Source organism: Tachyglossus aculeatus, chromosome 1, assembly GCF_015852505.1.
Source record: "Tachyglossus aculeatus isolate mTacAcu1 chromosome 1, mTacAcu1.pri, whole genome shotgun sequence".
Taxonomy (NCBI): Eukaryota; Metazoa; Chordata; class Mammalia; order Monotremata; family Tachyglossidae; genus Tachyglossus; species Tachyglossus aculeatus.
The window spans coordinates 1,281,865-1,296,960 of record NC_052066.1 but is presented as its reverse complement, the minus strand read 5'-3'; the positions used below and the strand labels follow the sequence as shown (position 1 = coordinate 1,296,960).

Genomic DNA, 15,096 nt, shown 5'->3' with positions numbered 1-15,096 from the left:
ATATTTATTCTATTTATTTTATTTTGTTAATATGTTTTGTTTTGTTCTCTGTCTCCCCCTTCTAGACTGTGAGCCCACTGTTGGGTAGGGACCGTCTCTATATGTTGCCAATTTGTACTTCCCAAGCGCTTAGTACAGTGCTCTGCACACAGTAAGCTCTCAATAAATACGATTGAATGAATGAATGAATCCTCTCTCTGCATTATCCTCTACTCATCTCTCTCATTCAACCCACATATTCAGTGTCACCAAATCTTGTCCGTCCACCCTTCACAACATTGCTAAAATCTGCCCTTTCATCTCTATCCAAACTGCTACCATGCTGATCCAAGCATTTATCCTTTCCTGCCTTGATTTACTGAATCAGGCTCCTCACTGACCTCTCTGCCTCCTGCCTTTCCCTACTCCAGTCCATACTTCACTTTGCTGCCCGCATCATAAATGTTCACTCCATGTCTCCCCACTCCTCAAGAACCTCCAATGGTTGCCTGTCTTTCTCCTTATCAACAGAAGCCCCTCACCATTGGCTTTAAAGCACTTAATCACATCGCCCCCTCCTATGTCACCTCACTACTCTCCTCCTATAACTCAGCCCGCACACTGCACTCCTCTAATCAATCAATCAATCATATTTATTAGCGCTTACTGTGTGCAGAGCACTGTACTAAGCACTTGGGAAGTATCCCACCCTTCTCACTGTGCCTTGATCTCATCTGTCTCGCTGCCGACCTCTTGCCCATGTTCTGCTTCTGGCCTGGACCATCCTCCCTCTTCCTGACAAACGATCGCTCTCTCCACCTTCAAAGCTTTATTAAAAGCACATCTCCACCAAGACGCCTTCCCTGACTAGGCCCTCTTTTCCAGCTCCCTTCTGCATAGCCCTTGCTCTTGAATTTGCATCCTATATCTTCACCCCTCACTCAGCCCTGTGGCACTTATGTACATAACCATCATTTATTCATTTATATTCGGGACTGTCTCTATGTGTTGCCAATTTGTACTTCCCAAGTGCTTAGTACAGTGCTCTGCACATAGTAAGCGCTCAATAAATACGATTAATGATGATGATGATGATGTCTGTCTCCCCCTCTACACTGTAAGCTCACTATGGGCAGGGAATGTGTCCACCCACTCTTTTTTACTGTACTCTCCCAAGCATTTAGTACAGTGCTCTTCAAACAGTAAGTGCTCAATAAATATGATTGATTGATTGAATGATCGCTAAATTATGCTGTTCTTCCCGCTTAATATCTCCCAGATCCATTCCTTCCTCTTCACCCCAACATCTCCCTTCATCCTAGCTCAAGCCCCTGTCATTTTAAAGGCTAGACTAGTGCGCTGGCCTCCTCCATGGCCTCCCTGCCTCCAGCCTCTCCCCTTGCAGCCTTCTGTTGGCACCTCTGCGGCACGGATCATCTCTGGGAAGAGCCACCCGTCCCATGTCTCTCCCTGTCCTTGGGACCCCCTGATGGTTTCCTTCGTCCCCCAGCCCCTGGCCAACACGGGCTCCTCCCCACCGTCTCTTGGGCTCTCAGAGGCCCCCACCCCCCACCCCGTCCTCTCCGCCATCCCCAGCCAGCTGCCCCACTCTCTCACCTCTCCCACCTCTGTCCCCTTGCTCATACTCCTCCTCCACCCTGGACCTCCCTCTTTCCCTCCGCACAGCAGACAGACCCCAGCTCTCTCTGCCTTTAAATCCCTCCTGAAACCCCAATGCCTCCAGGAAGCCTTCCCTGTTAGTTCCCAAATCCCTGACTAGTCCAAGGACAACAGCGTCCCTTAGGAGTTCAGTAATAATAGTAATAGGGAGATGGAAAAGAGGGCCTTGTCAGGGAAGACCTCTTGGAGGAGATGTGCTTTTAATAAGGCTTTGAAGGTAAGGAGAGGGATGGTTTGTCAGGAAGAGGGAGGATGGTCCAGGCCAGAAGCATTGTGGCTTAGTGGAAAAAGCGTGGGTTTGGGGGTCAGAGGTCGTGGGTTCTAATCCCAGCTCTGCCACTTATCAGCTGTGTGACCTTGGGCAAGTCACTCAACTTCTCTGTGCCACAGTTACCTCATCTGCAAAATGGGGATTAAGTCTGTGAGCCCCACGTGGGACAGCCTAATTACCTTGCATCTGCCCTAGTGCTTAGAACAGTGCTTGGCACATAGTAAGCACTTAACAAATACCCCCCCAAAAATGGTATTTGTTAAGCACCAAGTGCTGGGGTGGATAAAAGCTTAGCAGGTTGGACACAGTCCCTGTCCCACATGGGGCTCACAGTCTTAATCCTCATTTTACAGATGAGGGAACTGAGGCCCATAGAAGTGAAGTGACTTGCCCAAGGTCACACAGCAGGCGAGTGGCAGAGCTGGGATTAGAACCCATGACCTTCTGAATCCCAGCTCTGTGCTCTATACCCTACGCCATGCAGCTTCAGTATGGTACTCATCCTTGGCCCTTACATATCTCTGTGAATGTCATACCTAAGAGTGCTCAGTACGGTCCATCGCCCTCTGTAAACACCATCCCTGCCTCTCTTATGGCTGCCGCCACCTCCTTCCTCTGCCCACGCAGCCCCTTCCCCACATGCACACATTTTCTTTTCTCTCACCTGTCACCTCCAACCTAATCCACTGAAGAGTCATCCAGTCCAGTCTCCTGCCTCGGAGCTAATGACCCCCAATCTCTCAGGACAAATGGAGGGGAGTCCTGTGGTGAAAATTCCACCTCTGTCCCTCCTTCTCCCATCCCCCAAAGTATTGTATTTTCCTAAGTGCTTAGTACAGTGCTCTGCACACAGGAAGCACTCAATAAATACGAATGAATGAATGAAAAATGCAGGGAAGGTTATCCTGGAGTCTACCCAGACTCTCTCCTGCTGCAGTTAGCCAGCATCCACCCCAGCCCGCTCCCTGGTGGACACTCACTTTCATTCGCTTAGAAAGTACTTAGAACAGTGCTTTGCACATAGTAAGTGCTTAACAAATGCCATTATTATTATTATTATTCATTCATTCAATTGGATTTATAGAGCGCTTACTGTGTGCACAGCACTATACTAACAGAGTGGCTCAGTGCAAAGAGCACAGGCTTGGGAATCAGAAGTCATGGCTTCAAATCCCAACTCTGCCACTTGTTAGCTGTGTGACTTTGGGCACGTCACTTAACTTCTCTGTGCCTCAGTTACCTCATCTGTAAAATGGGGATTAAAATCGTGAGCCCCATGTGGGACAACCTGATTACCTTGTATCCCCCCAGTGCTTAGAACGGTGCTTGGCACATAGTAAGCGCTTAACAAATGCCATCATTATTATTATTCTTATTACTAAGCCCTTGAAAAGTACAATTCAGCAACAGAGACAATCCCTGTCCACAAGAGTCTCACAGTCTAGAAGGCAGATATTAAAAGAAGTAAACAGGCATCAACATCATCAATATAAATAGAATTATAGATATATACATATAATTAATAAAATAAATAGAACTATAAATATGTATGTATATACATACTCACCGGACACGAAGGCCACTTTCTCCTTCAGGATGGGCAGCACGTCTGCAGCTTTCAGACTGTCGTTCCGAAAAGACCCTGGAGGTTGGAGGTGGACAGTGGCCTGGGTCAGCTGGTGCCCCTTCCTCCTCCTCCAAGCCCCAAACCTCGACCCCACCTCTTCTCCCTCCAAGCCTCCAAGTCCCCCACCCCACCACAGCCCCCACCCCTCCCTCCAGAGAGCAGCGCAGGTTCTTCCCACCCCCTCCCCTCTTAATAAATCAATCAATCAATTAGGAGAAGCAGCATGGTCAGTGGTTAAAGTGCGAGCCTGGTAATCGAAAGGACTTGAGTTCTAATCCTCACTCTACCACTTATATACTGGGTGACCTTGGACACTTCACTTAACTTCTCTGTACTTCTGTTACCTCACCTATAAAATGGGGGGTAACACTGACCTTCACGTGGGACAGAGACTGTGTCCCATCTGAACTCTCTAGACTCTAAACGCGTTGTTTGCAGGGAATGTGTCTATTTATTCATTTATAAATAAATTTGTTTATTTTGCACTCTCCCAGATGCTTAATACCGTCATCTGCACACAGTAAGCACTCAATAAATACGATCAAAGAAATGAATGAATGATCTTGTAGGAACGATCAGTGACTGGCACATAGTAAGCAGTGTGGCTCAGTGGAAAGAGCACAGGCTTCGGAGTCAAAGGTCATTGGTTCAAATCCCGGCTCTGCCAACTGTCAGCTTTGTGACTTTGGGCAAGTCACTTAACTTCCTGTGCCTCAGTTCCCTCATCTGGAAAATGGGGATGAAGACTGTGAGCCCCCCGTGGGACAACCTGATCACCTTGTAACCTCCCCAGCGTTTAGAACAGTGCTTTGCACATAGTAAGCGCTTAACAAATACTATTATTATTTTTAACAAATCCCCCCAAAAATCAATCAATGGCATTTATTGAGCATTTACTATGTGCAGAGCATTGTACCAAACTCTTGGGAGACTACAAAACAACAGAATTTACAGACACGTTTCCTGCCCATAATCAATCAATCAATCAATGCTATTTATTGGGCGCTTACTATGTGACACTCCTCCTCCACCAAGCCCTGGCCCTGCCCCCCCCATCCTCCGTCTTGGCTGTGTGACACAGAACACGCCGCTCTCCGTCTCTGTGCGGGGAAGTGAGGGGGAGCCAGGTGAGAGCTGGATGGGCTAGGGTGGGGGTGGGGGGTGGGAGGAGCCCATCACGTGATCCACCTCAGCCCCCTCCCCTCCAGGAGCTGTTCCAGGCTAGCAGGGGGAGGCAGAGGCCTGCCCGGGCCACCCAGATGCACCAACCCGCCGTAGCCCTCGCACCCTGAGCCGCAACTTTGACTGCAATGCACTGCCACATGCACCTCACACTGCAACACACTGCCCCACAGACATGCAGCTCACACTGCAAACATATTCTCACACGATACCCCTCTATTGAGAAGCAGCGTGGCTTAGTGGAGAGAGCCCAGGCCTAGGAGTCGGAGGACCTGGGTTCTAATTCCAGCTCTGCCACGTGTCTGCTGTGTGACCTTGGGCAAATCATTTAATTTCTCTGGACCTCAGTGAGCTCATCTGTAAAACGGGGATTAAGATTGTGAGCCTCGTATGGGACAGGGACTGTGTCCAACCTGATTAACTTGTATCTACCCCAGCACTTGGAACATTACTTGGCACATAATCAGCGCTTAACAATAATTATTATTGTCTCCCAATTATTATTATTATTATTATTATCCCCTCCAATTTCCTACTCCAGCCCGTACATTCCACTCTTCTAGAGGCAGTTTACTCACTGTGCTCCGATCTCACCTATCTCACCGCCAACCCTATACCCATGTCCTCCCCTTATCCTGGAACTCCCTCCCCTTCCACCATCACTCTCTCCACCTTCAAAGCATTATTAAGGTCACATCTCCTCCAAGAGACCTTCCCAGCCCTCTTTTCCCAGGCTTGCTCTCCCTTCTGCGTCATCTAAACACTTGGATCTATGACCTTTGGACATTTGATATTTGCCTCTCCCCCAACCCCATTGCACTTATGTACATATTATTAAAGTATGCATTATAAATTACTTATTTATAGTAACGTCTGTCTCCCCTGCTAGACTGTAAGCTCATTATGGTCCAGGAACATGGCTACTAATTCTGTTGTAATATACTCTCCCAAGTGCTTAGTACAGTGCTCTGCACATAGTAAGCACTCAGTAAATATGATTGATATACACATACTCACACACACACACAAACATACTAACAGGCAAACGAATTACATATACAGGTACAACTCTTGCCCACCCTTTAATTAAAAAATATACGTTGCTCACACATGGAAATGCTCACGAACACACTCTCCATACTTTTTTTTGTGGCATTTGTTAAGTGCTTACTCTGTGCCAGGGACTGTATTAAGTGCTGAGGAGGAGACAAGCTAATCAGGTCAGGCAAAGTCCATGTCCCACAAAGGGCTCACAGCCTTAATCCCCATTTTACCAATGAGTAAACTGAGGCACAGAAAATTTAAGTACATTAAGTACATTCTTGTGAACTTAGTTACTCATACAGACATACAAAATTCTCACTGCCCCCACACACAAACACTGATGCTCCAACATGCTCATTCTTAAAAATCCACACACCCTTCCGGCATCCAGAAACTTTCTCCTACCCCAACCCTGCCTTCAATCCATCACAGCTCTCCCAATCTGACAATCAATAGTATTTATTATTATTATTACTATAAATAATAACAATAATAGTAATCCTGGTATTTGTTAAGCATTTACTATGTGCCAAGCACTGAACTAAGCACTGGAGTAGATACAAGATCAGGCTGGACACAGTCTCTGTCCCATATCAGCTTGCCTGTCCCTTGTCTGCTGTGTGACTTTGGGCAAGTCACAACTTCTCTGTGTCTCAGTTACCTCATCTGTAAAATGGGGATTAGGTCTGTGAGCCCCATGTGGGACAACCTGATTACCTTGTATCTACCCCAGCACTTAGTACAGTGCTTGGCACATAGTAAGTGCTTAACAAATACCATTATTATTATTATTATTATTATTATTATTGTTATTAGTCTATGGGGCTCACAGTCTTAGTCGGAGGGAGAGCAGATACTGAATCCCCATTTTCCCATTTTACTCTGTGGTACTGTACTCTCCCAAGCACTGAGAATAATAATAATGATAATGATGATAATAATAATAATAATAATAATAATAATAATAATAATAATAATAATGGTATTTGTTAAGCATTTACTGTGTGCCAGGCATAGTACTAAGCTCTGGGGTGGATACAAGCAAATTGGGTTGGACATAGACCCTGTCCCATGTGGGGCTCACAGTCTCAATCCCCATTTTACAGATGAAGTAACTGAGGTAAGTAAGAGAGAGAAGTAAAGTGAATTACCCACGATCAGACAGCAGACAAGTGGCGGAGCTGGGATTAGAACTCATGACCTTCTGACTCCCAGGCCCTTGCTCTATTCACTACACCATTCTGCTTCTGAAGCAGCATGGCCTAGTGGGAAGGGCCCAGAGGACCTGGGTTCTAATGCTGGCTCTGCCAATTGCTTGCTGTGTGGCCTTGGGCAGGTCTCTTAGCATATCTGTGCCTCAGTTCTCCTGCTCTCCCTCCTACTTAGACTGTAAACCCAATGTAGGACTGGGATTGTGTCCAATCTAATTCATTTGAATCTACCCCATCATTTGGAACAGTGTTTGATACATAGCAAGCGCTTAACAAATTCCTTACCATGTGCCAAGCACTATACTAAGCACTCTATATGCCAGACAATCAGATTGAACACAGTCCCTGTCCCACACGGGGCTCACAGTCAAAGTAGGAAAGAGATCAGAGAGATGGAGAGGGAGCGTGGATAGAGCACAGGCCTAGGAGTCAGAAGGACCTCAGTTCTCATATCAGTTCTGCCACTTGTCTGTTGTGTGATCCTGGGCAAGTCACTTCACTTCCCTGTGCCTCAGTTACTTCATCTGTAAAATGGGGATTAAGACTGTGAGCTGTATGTGGGACAGGGACTGGGTCAAACCTGATCAGCTTGGATGTACCCCAGAGCTTAGTACAGTACCTGGCACATAATAAGAACTTAACAAATAACACAATTGTTATTATTATTATTATTGAATCCCCATTTTACAGTTGAGGAAACTGAGACAGAGAAGTAAAATGAATGGCCTAAGGTCACACAGCAGGCTAGAGGCACACAGGTCTTGTGACTCCCAAGCCCACACTATCGCCCGCCGTCGCAGCTCACAAAGCATGGCTCCCAGGTCCACCAGCCATGAAGACTGAAGGGCCACTGGCTGCTCCTCTCTCTGCCCCAACAGCTGGACTGGCCTCCCCTTATCGTGCTTCTCAGCCTCTCAACATCCTCCCCACTGAGACTGATATCTCTCTGGCCTCCCATTCTCTTTCGCAGGCTGCTCCTCAGCCTCCCACCCCCTAACTGTTGGAGTCCTTCAAGGCTCAGTTCTGGATCTCCTTTTCTCCCTTGGAAAACTCATTCTTCAGCTTCAGCTCCCATCTCTATGCGGATGATTCCCAAATCTCCCTCTCCAGTCCTGACCTCTTTCCTTCTCCACAGTCTCGCATTTCCTCCTGCCTTCAGGTCATCTCTACTTGGATGTCCCACTGACCCCTCAGACTAAACATGTCCAAAACAGAAATCCTTATATTCCCACCCAAATCTTGTCCTCCCTGTGACTTGCCTATCACTGTAGACAGCATCACCATCTTTAGAGAAGCAGCGTGGCTCAGTGGAAAGAGCATGAGCTTTGGAGTCAGAGGTCATGGGTTCAAATCCCGGCTCTGCCAATTGTCAGCTGTGTGACTTTGGGCAAGTCACTTCACTTCTCTGTGCCTCAGTCACCTCATCTGTAAAATGGGGATTAAGATTGTGAGCCCCCGAGGGACAACCTGATCACCTTGTAACCTCCCCAGTGCTTAGAACAGTGCATTACACATAGTATGTGCTTAATAAATGCCATTATTATTATTATTATTATTATTTCAGTCTCACAAGCCTGTAACTTTGGCATTATCAATCAATCAATCAATCAATCGTATTTATTGAGCGCTTACTATGTGCAGAGCACTGTACTAAGCGCTTGGGAAGTACAAATTGGCATCACATAGAGACAGTCCCTACCCAACAGTGGGCTCACAGTCTAAAAGGGGGCGACAGAGAACAGAACCAAACATACCAACAAAATAAAATAAGTAGGATAGAAATGTACAAGTAAAATAAATAAATAAATAAATAAATAGAGTAATATTTATAAAATATTACTATATTTATTATTATAAATATTACTATATTTATTATTATAAAATAAATAAATAAATAAAGCCATTATCCTTGGCTCACCTCTTTCATTCAACCCACATATTCAATCTATCTCTAAATCCTATTGATTCAACCTTCACAACATCGCTAAAATCTGCCCTTTCTCCATCCAAACTGCTACGATGTTCATCGGAGCACTTACCCTGTCCTGCCTTGTTTACTATATTAGCCTCCTTGCTGCTCCTCCTGCCTTCTGTCTCTCCCCACTTCAGTCCTTACCGCACTCAGCTGCCCATATGATTTTTCAAGAAAAACATTCAGTCTACATTTCCCTACACCTCAAGATACTCCAGTGGTTGCCCATCCACCTCCGCATTAATCAGAGATTCCTCACCATCGGCTTCAAAGCACTCAATCACCTTTCCCCCTCCTAACTCACCTCGCTGCTCTCCTGCTACAACCCAGCACACACACTTAATTCCTCTGTTGCCAACCTACTCACTGTACCTCAGTCTTGTTTGTCTCACTGCCGACCTCTTGCCCACATCCCACTTCTGGCCTGGAATGCCCTCCCTCTTCATATCCAACACACAATTACTCTCCCCACCTTCGAAGCCTTTTTGAAGGCACATCTCTTCCAAGAGGCCTTCCCTGACTATGCCCACATTGTGTCTTCTCCCGCCTGCTTCTGCGTCACCCTGATTTTCTCCCCTTTCTTCACCACCCCTCTCAGCCCCACAGCACTTACCTACATATCCGTGATTTATTTATATCAATGTCTGTCTCATCGGCATGGCCTAGTGGATAGAGCCTGGGTCTGGGAGTCAGAAGGACCTGGTTCCTAATCCTGGCTCTGTCACTTGTCTGCTGTGTGACTTTGGGAAAGTCACTTAACTTCTCTGTGCCTCAGTTACCTCATCTGTAAAATGGGGGTTAAGACTGTGAGTCCCACGTGGGACAACATGATTCCATCCCCCTATCTTACCTCCTTCCCTTCCCCACAGCACCTGTATATATGTATATATGTTTGTACATATTCATTACTCTATTTATTTATTTATTTATTTTACCTGTACATATCTATTCTATTTATTTTATTTTGTTAGTATGTTTGGTTTTGTTCTGTCTCCCCCTTTTAGATTGTGAGCCCACTGTTGGGTAGGGACTGTCTCTATATGTTGCCAACTTGTACTTCCCAAGCGCTTAGTACAGTGCTCTGCACACAGTAAGCGCTCAATAAATACGATTGATTGATTGATTGATTGTATCTACCCCAGTGCTTAGAACAGTGTTTGGAACATAGTAAGCGCTTAACAAATACCATTATTATTATTATTATCCAAGTTAACCAGGTTGGACACAATCCCTGTCCCACATGGGCCTGACACTTTTATCCCCATTTTACAGATGAGGTAACTGAGGCACAGAAAAGTTAAGTGACTTGCCCAAGTTCACACAGCAGACATGTGGCAGAGACGTGATTAGAACTCAAGTCCTTCTGACTCCCAGGCCCTTACTGTGTGCCGATCACTGTACTGAGCACTTGGGAGAGTACAATACAACAGAAATAGAAGATAAGATTCATGCCCACAAGAACTTTACAGAGTAGAAATGGACCTAGACATTAAAATAAATTTTAAGAGGAAATGGCAGAATAAAAGGCTACATACATAAGTGCTGTGGGACTGAGGGAGGATCTGAAAATCAATCAAACCATCAATGATATTTACTGAATGCTTACCATGTGCTTACAGTCTAGAGGGGGAGATAGACATCAAAATTAATTATGGATATGTACATATGTGAAGCAGAGGGTGGGGTGAATATCAAGTGTTTAAAGCTAACAGACCCAAGTGTAAGGGCGATGCAGAAGAGAGTGGGAGAAGAAGTGAGGGTTTAGTCAGGGAAGGCCTCTTGGAGGAGATGGGCCTTCAATTAGGATTTGAAGGGGGATAGAGTAATTGTAAGGATAAGAGAAGCAGCATGGCTCAGTGGAAAGAGCACGGGCTTTGGAGTCAGAGGTCATGGGTTCAAATCCTGGCTCTGCCAATTGTCAGCTGTGTGACTTTGGGCAAATAATAATAATAATAATAATAATAACAATGATGGCATTTGTTAAGCGCTTACTATGTGCAAAGCACTGTTCTAAGCGCTGGGGGGATATAAGGTGATCAGTTTGTACCATGTGGGGCTCACAGTCTTAATCCCCATTTTACAGATGAGGGAACTGAGGCACAGAGAAGTTAGGTGACTTGCCCAAAGTCATACAGCTGACAATTAGCAAAGCCGGGATTTGAACCCATGACCTCTGACTCCAAAGCCTGTGGTCTTTCCACTGAGCCATGCTGATTCTCTGCTTGGCTTTTCTCTTGGCTCTGCTCCTCTTCCTCTGGGCAACCAACTCGGGGAATTCTTATAATAATAATAATAATAATGGCATTTATTAAGCACTTACTATGTGCAAAGCACTGTTCTAAGCACTGGGGAGGTTACAGGGAGATCAGGCTGTCCCACGGTGGGCTCACAGTCTTAATCCCCATTATCATCTCCTGACCAACACAGAGGGCTGCAGTGCAGGGCCAGAGGAACAGTCCCCACCCGACTCCGTCTTGCCAAATCAGAACTGACCCAAGATCCATCAACACCCAGAACTCACCTCCCTCAGGAGGGACCCAGGGCAAAAAGTGGCCTTGCATCCACTTCACCGTTGGCAAGGGCAAGCACACAACAACCTGTGCGGCCCAATATGCCCCTCCAACAACAGCAGCACTGGCCGAGTGCCTGCAGGGGACAGAGGACCTCTTTTAGAGCCTGCTGTGGGCAGAGCACTGTTTCAAGTGCTTGCTGTGGGCAGAGCACCGCATTGAGTGCCTGCTGAGGGCATTCATTCATTCATTCAATAGTATTTAATAATAATAATGATGGTATTGTTAGGCACTTACTATGTGCAAAGCACTGTTCCAAGCGCTGGGGGGACACAAGGTTGTCAGGTCACTTAACTTCTCTGTGCCTCAGTTACCTTATCTGTAAAATGGGGATTAAGACTGTGAGACCCCTGTGGGACAACCTGATCACTCTGTAACCTCCACAGCGCTTAGAACAGTGCTTTGCGCATAGTAAGCACTTAATAAATGCCATTATTATTATTATGAGGATGGAGGGCATTCCAGGATAGAGACAGGATGTGGATGAGAGGTTGGTGGTGAGATAGACAAGACAAAGGTAGAGTGAGTAGGTTGGCATTCGAGGAGCAGAGTGTGCAGGCTGGGCTGTAGTAAGAGAGCAGTGAGGTGAGGTCAGGGGGACAAGCTGATTGAGTGCTTTAAAGCTGATGGCGAGGAGTTTCCGTTTGATACAGAGGTGGATTCATTCATTCTTTCATTTGATCATATTTATTGAGTGCCTACTGTGTGCAGAGATCTGCACTAAGCACTTGGGAGAGCATAAGAAGCAGTGTGGCTATGAGAAGCAGCATAGCTTACTGGAAAGAGCACAGACTTGGGAGTCAGAGGTCATGGGTTCTGATCCCGGCTCTGCCACTTGTCAGCTGTGTGACTTTGGGCAAGTCACTTAACTTCTCTGTTCCTCAGTTACCTCATCTGTAAAATGGGGATTGACTGTTTGCCCCGCATTGAACAACCCGATAACATTGTATCTGCCCCAGTGCTTAGAACAGTGCTTGGCATATAGTAAGTGCTTAACAAATACCATCATTATTATTCAGTGCTTAGAACAGTGCTTGGTACACAGTAAAAGCTTAACAAATACCATTATTAATCAATTACAATGTAACAACACATAGATACATTTCCTGCCCAAGCGAGCTGGATGGGCAGTCACTGGAGGTTCTCGAGGAGTGGGGAAACATGGACAGAAAGATTTTGTAGAAAAATAATAATAATAATAATAATAATGGCATTTATTAAGCACTTACTATGTGCAAAGCACTGTTCTAAGCACTGGGGAGGTTACAAGGTGATCAGGTTGTCCCACGGGGGGTTCACCGTCTTAATCCCCATTTTACAGATGAGGTAACTGAGGCACAGAGAAGTTAAGTGACTTGCCCAAAGTCACACAGCTGGCAATTGGCAGAGTTGGAATTTGAACCCATGACCTCTGACTCCAAAGCCCAGGCTCTTTCCACTGTGCCACACTGTTTCTCTATGTGAATGATCCGTGCAGCAGAATTCATTCATTCATTCAATCATATTTATTGAGTGCTTACTGTGTGCAGAGCACTGTACTAAGCACTTGGGAAGTACAGGTTGGCAACATATAGAGATGGTCCCTACCCAACAACGGGCTTACAGTCTAGAAGGGGGAGACAGACAACAAAACAAAACATGTCAGCAGGTGTCAAGTCATCGGAATAAATAGAAGTAAAGCTAGATGCACATCTTTAACAAAATAAATAGAATAGTAAATATGTACAAGTAAAATAAATAGAGTAATAAATCTGTACAAACAGATATAGAAGCAGCGTAGCTCAGTGGAAAGAGCACGGGCTTGGGAGTCAAAAATCAAGGGTTCGAATCCCGGCTCCGCCACTTGCCTATGTGACCTTGGGCAAGCCACTTAACTTCTCTGTGCCTCAGTAACCTCATCTGTAAAATGGGTATGAAGACTGTGAGCCTCCCGTGGGACAAGCTGATCACCCTGTAACCTCCCCAGTGCTTAGAACAGTGCTTAGCACATAGTAAGTGCTTAATAAATGCCATCATCATTATTATTAGTCTGGGAAGGCCTCCTGGAGGAGGAGTATGAAGTATGGACTGGATTGGGGAGAGACAGGAGGCAGGAAGGTCAGCGAGGAGGCTGATTCAGTAATCAAGGCAGGCAGAATTAATACTGATATTAGCATTGTAGCAGTTTGGATGGAGAAGAAAGAGTTATTGAGCACTTACAGGGTGGAAAGCACTATACTAAGCACTTGAGAGAGTACAACAGAGTTGGTAGACATGCTCCCTACCCACAGTGAGCTTACAGATTAGATGGGGAGACTGACATTAAAATAAATTACACATATGGGAAATAGCAAAGTATAAGGCTATGGAAATCAGCATGGGGCAGGGGCTGAGGTGAAGATGATACAGACCCAAGTGCAAAAGCAACATGGAAGGAAGAGCAAATAGAGGAAGCGGGGGCTTAGTTAGGGAAGGACTGCTGGAGGAGTTGTGATTTTAGCAGGGTTTTGAAGGAGGAGAGAGCAATGGTCTTGCCCGATATAAAGGGGGAGGGAGCTCAAGGCCAGGGACAGGATGTGGGTGAGAGGTCAACAGCGAGATAGAGGAGATCAAGATACAGTGAGTTAGGTTGGCGTTAGAGGAGCAGAGTGTGCGGGCTGGGCTATAGCAACCGCTTAGTTCAGTGCCCTGCACACAGTAAGCACTCAGTAAATGTGATTGATTGATTGATTCCCCCTTCTACACTGTGAGCCCGTTGTTGGGTAGGGACTGTCTCTATGTGTTGCCAACTTGTACTTTCCAAGCGCTTAGTACAGTGCTCTGCACACAGTAAGCGCTCAATAAATATGATTGATGATGATGATGATGATTGATAGCAGTGAGGTGAGGTAGCGGCGGGGTGGTCTCAGTCTCTTTCGTGGGCCTCTCCTCTGCTTCCCACCCCCAACTATGGGGGTCCCTCAGGGCTCAGTTGTGGGTCCCCTTCAATTCTCCATCTACACCGACTCCCTTGGAGAACTCATTCAATCCCATGGCTTCAACTACCACCTCTGTGTGGATGATCCCCCAATTTTCCTCTCCAGCCCTGATCCCTCTCCTTCTCTGCAGCCTCGTATTTCCTCCTACCTTCAGGACATCTGTACTTGGATGTTCCACCAACACCTCAAAGTAAATATGTCCAAAACAGAACTCTTCATCTTCCCACCCAAACCTTGTCCTCTCCATGACTTTCCAGTCACTGTAGACAGCACCACCACCCTCCCTGTCTCTCACACCAGGCATTATGCTGCAGAGAAGCAGCGTAGCTCAGTGGAAAGAGCACGGGCTTGGGAGTCAAAAGTCAAGGGTTCGAATGCCAGCTACGCCACTTGCCTGCTATGTGACCTTGGGCAAGCCACTTAACTTCTCTGTGCCTCAGTAACCTCATCTGTAAAATGGGGATGAAGACTGTGAGCCCAACGTGGGACAACCTGATCACCTTGTATCCCCCAGCGCTTAGAACAGTGCTTTGCACATGGTAAGCACTTAACAAATGCCATCATTATTATTATTATTATCCTTAACGCACAGCTTTCATTCAA

General features: G+C 46.1%; 1 protein-coding gene across 2 annotated transcripts in view; it reads right to left on the bottom strand.

Moving 5' to 3' along the window:
• KALRN (kalirin RhoGEF kinase) overlaps positions 1–15,096 on the bottom strand; it is a 288,617-nt gene that overhangs the window by 205,797 nt on the left and 67,724 nt on the right. For both annotated transcript variants that reach the window (XM_038752830.1, XM_038752839.1), the window contains exon 2: positions 3,498–3,572. In XM_038752830.1, coding sequence (XP_038608758.1) covers positions 3,498–3,572 — 75 coding nt within the window. The remainder of the gene's footprint in view (positions 1–3,497; positions 3,573–15,096) is intronic.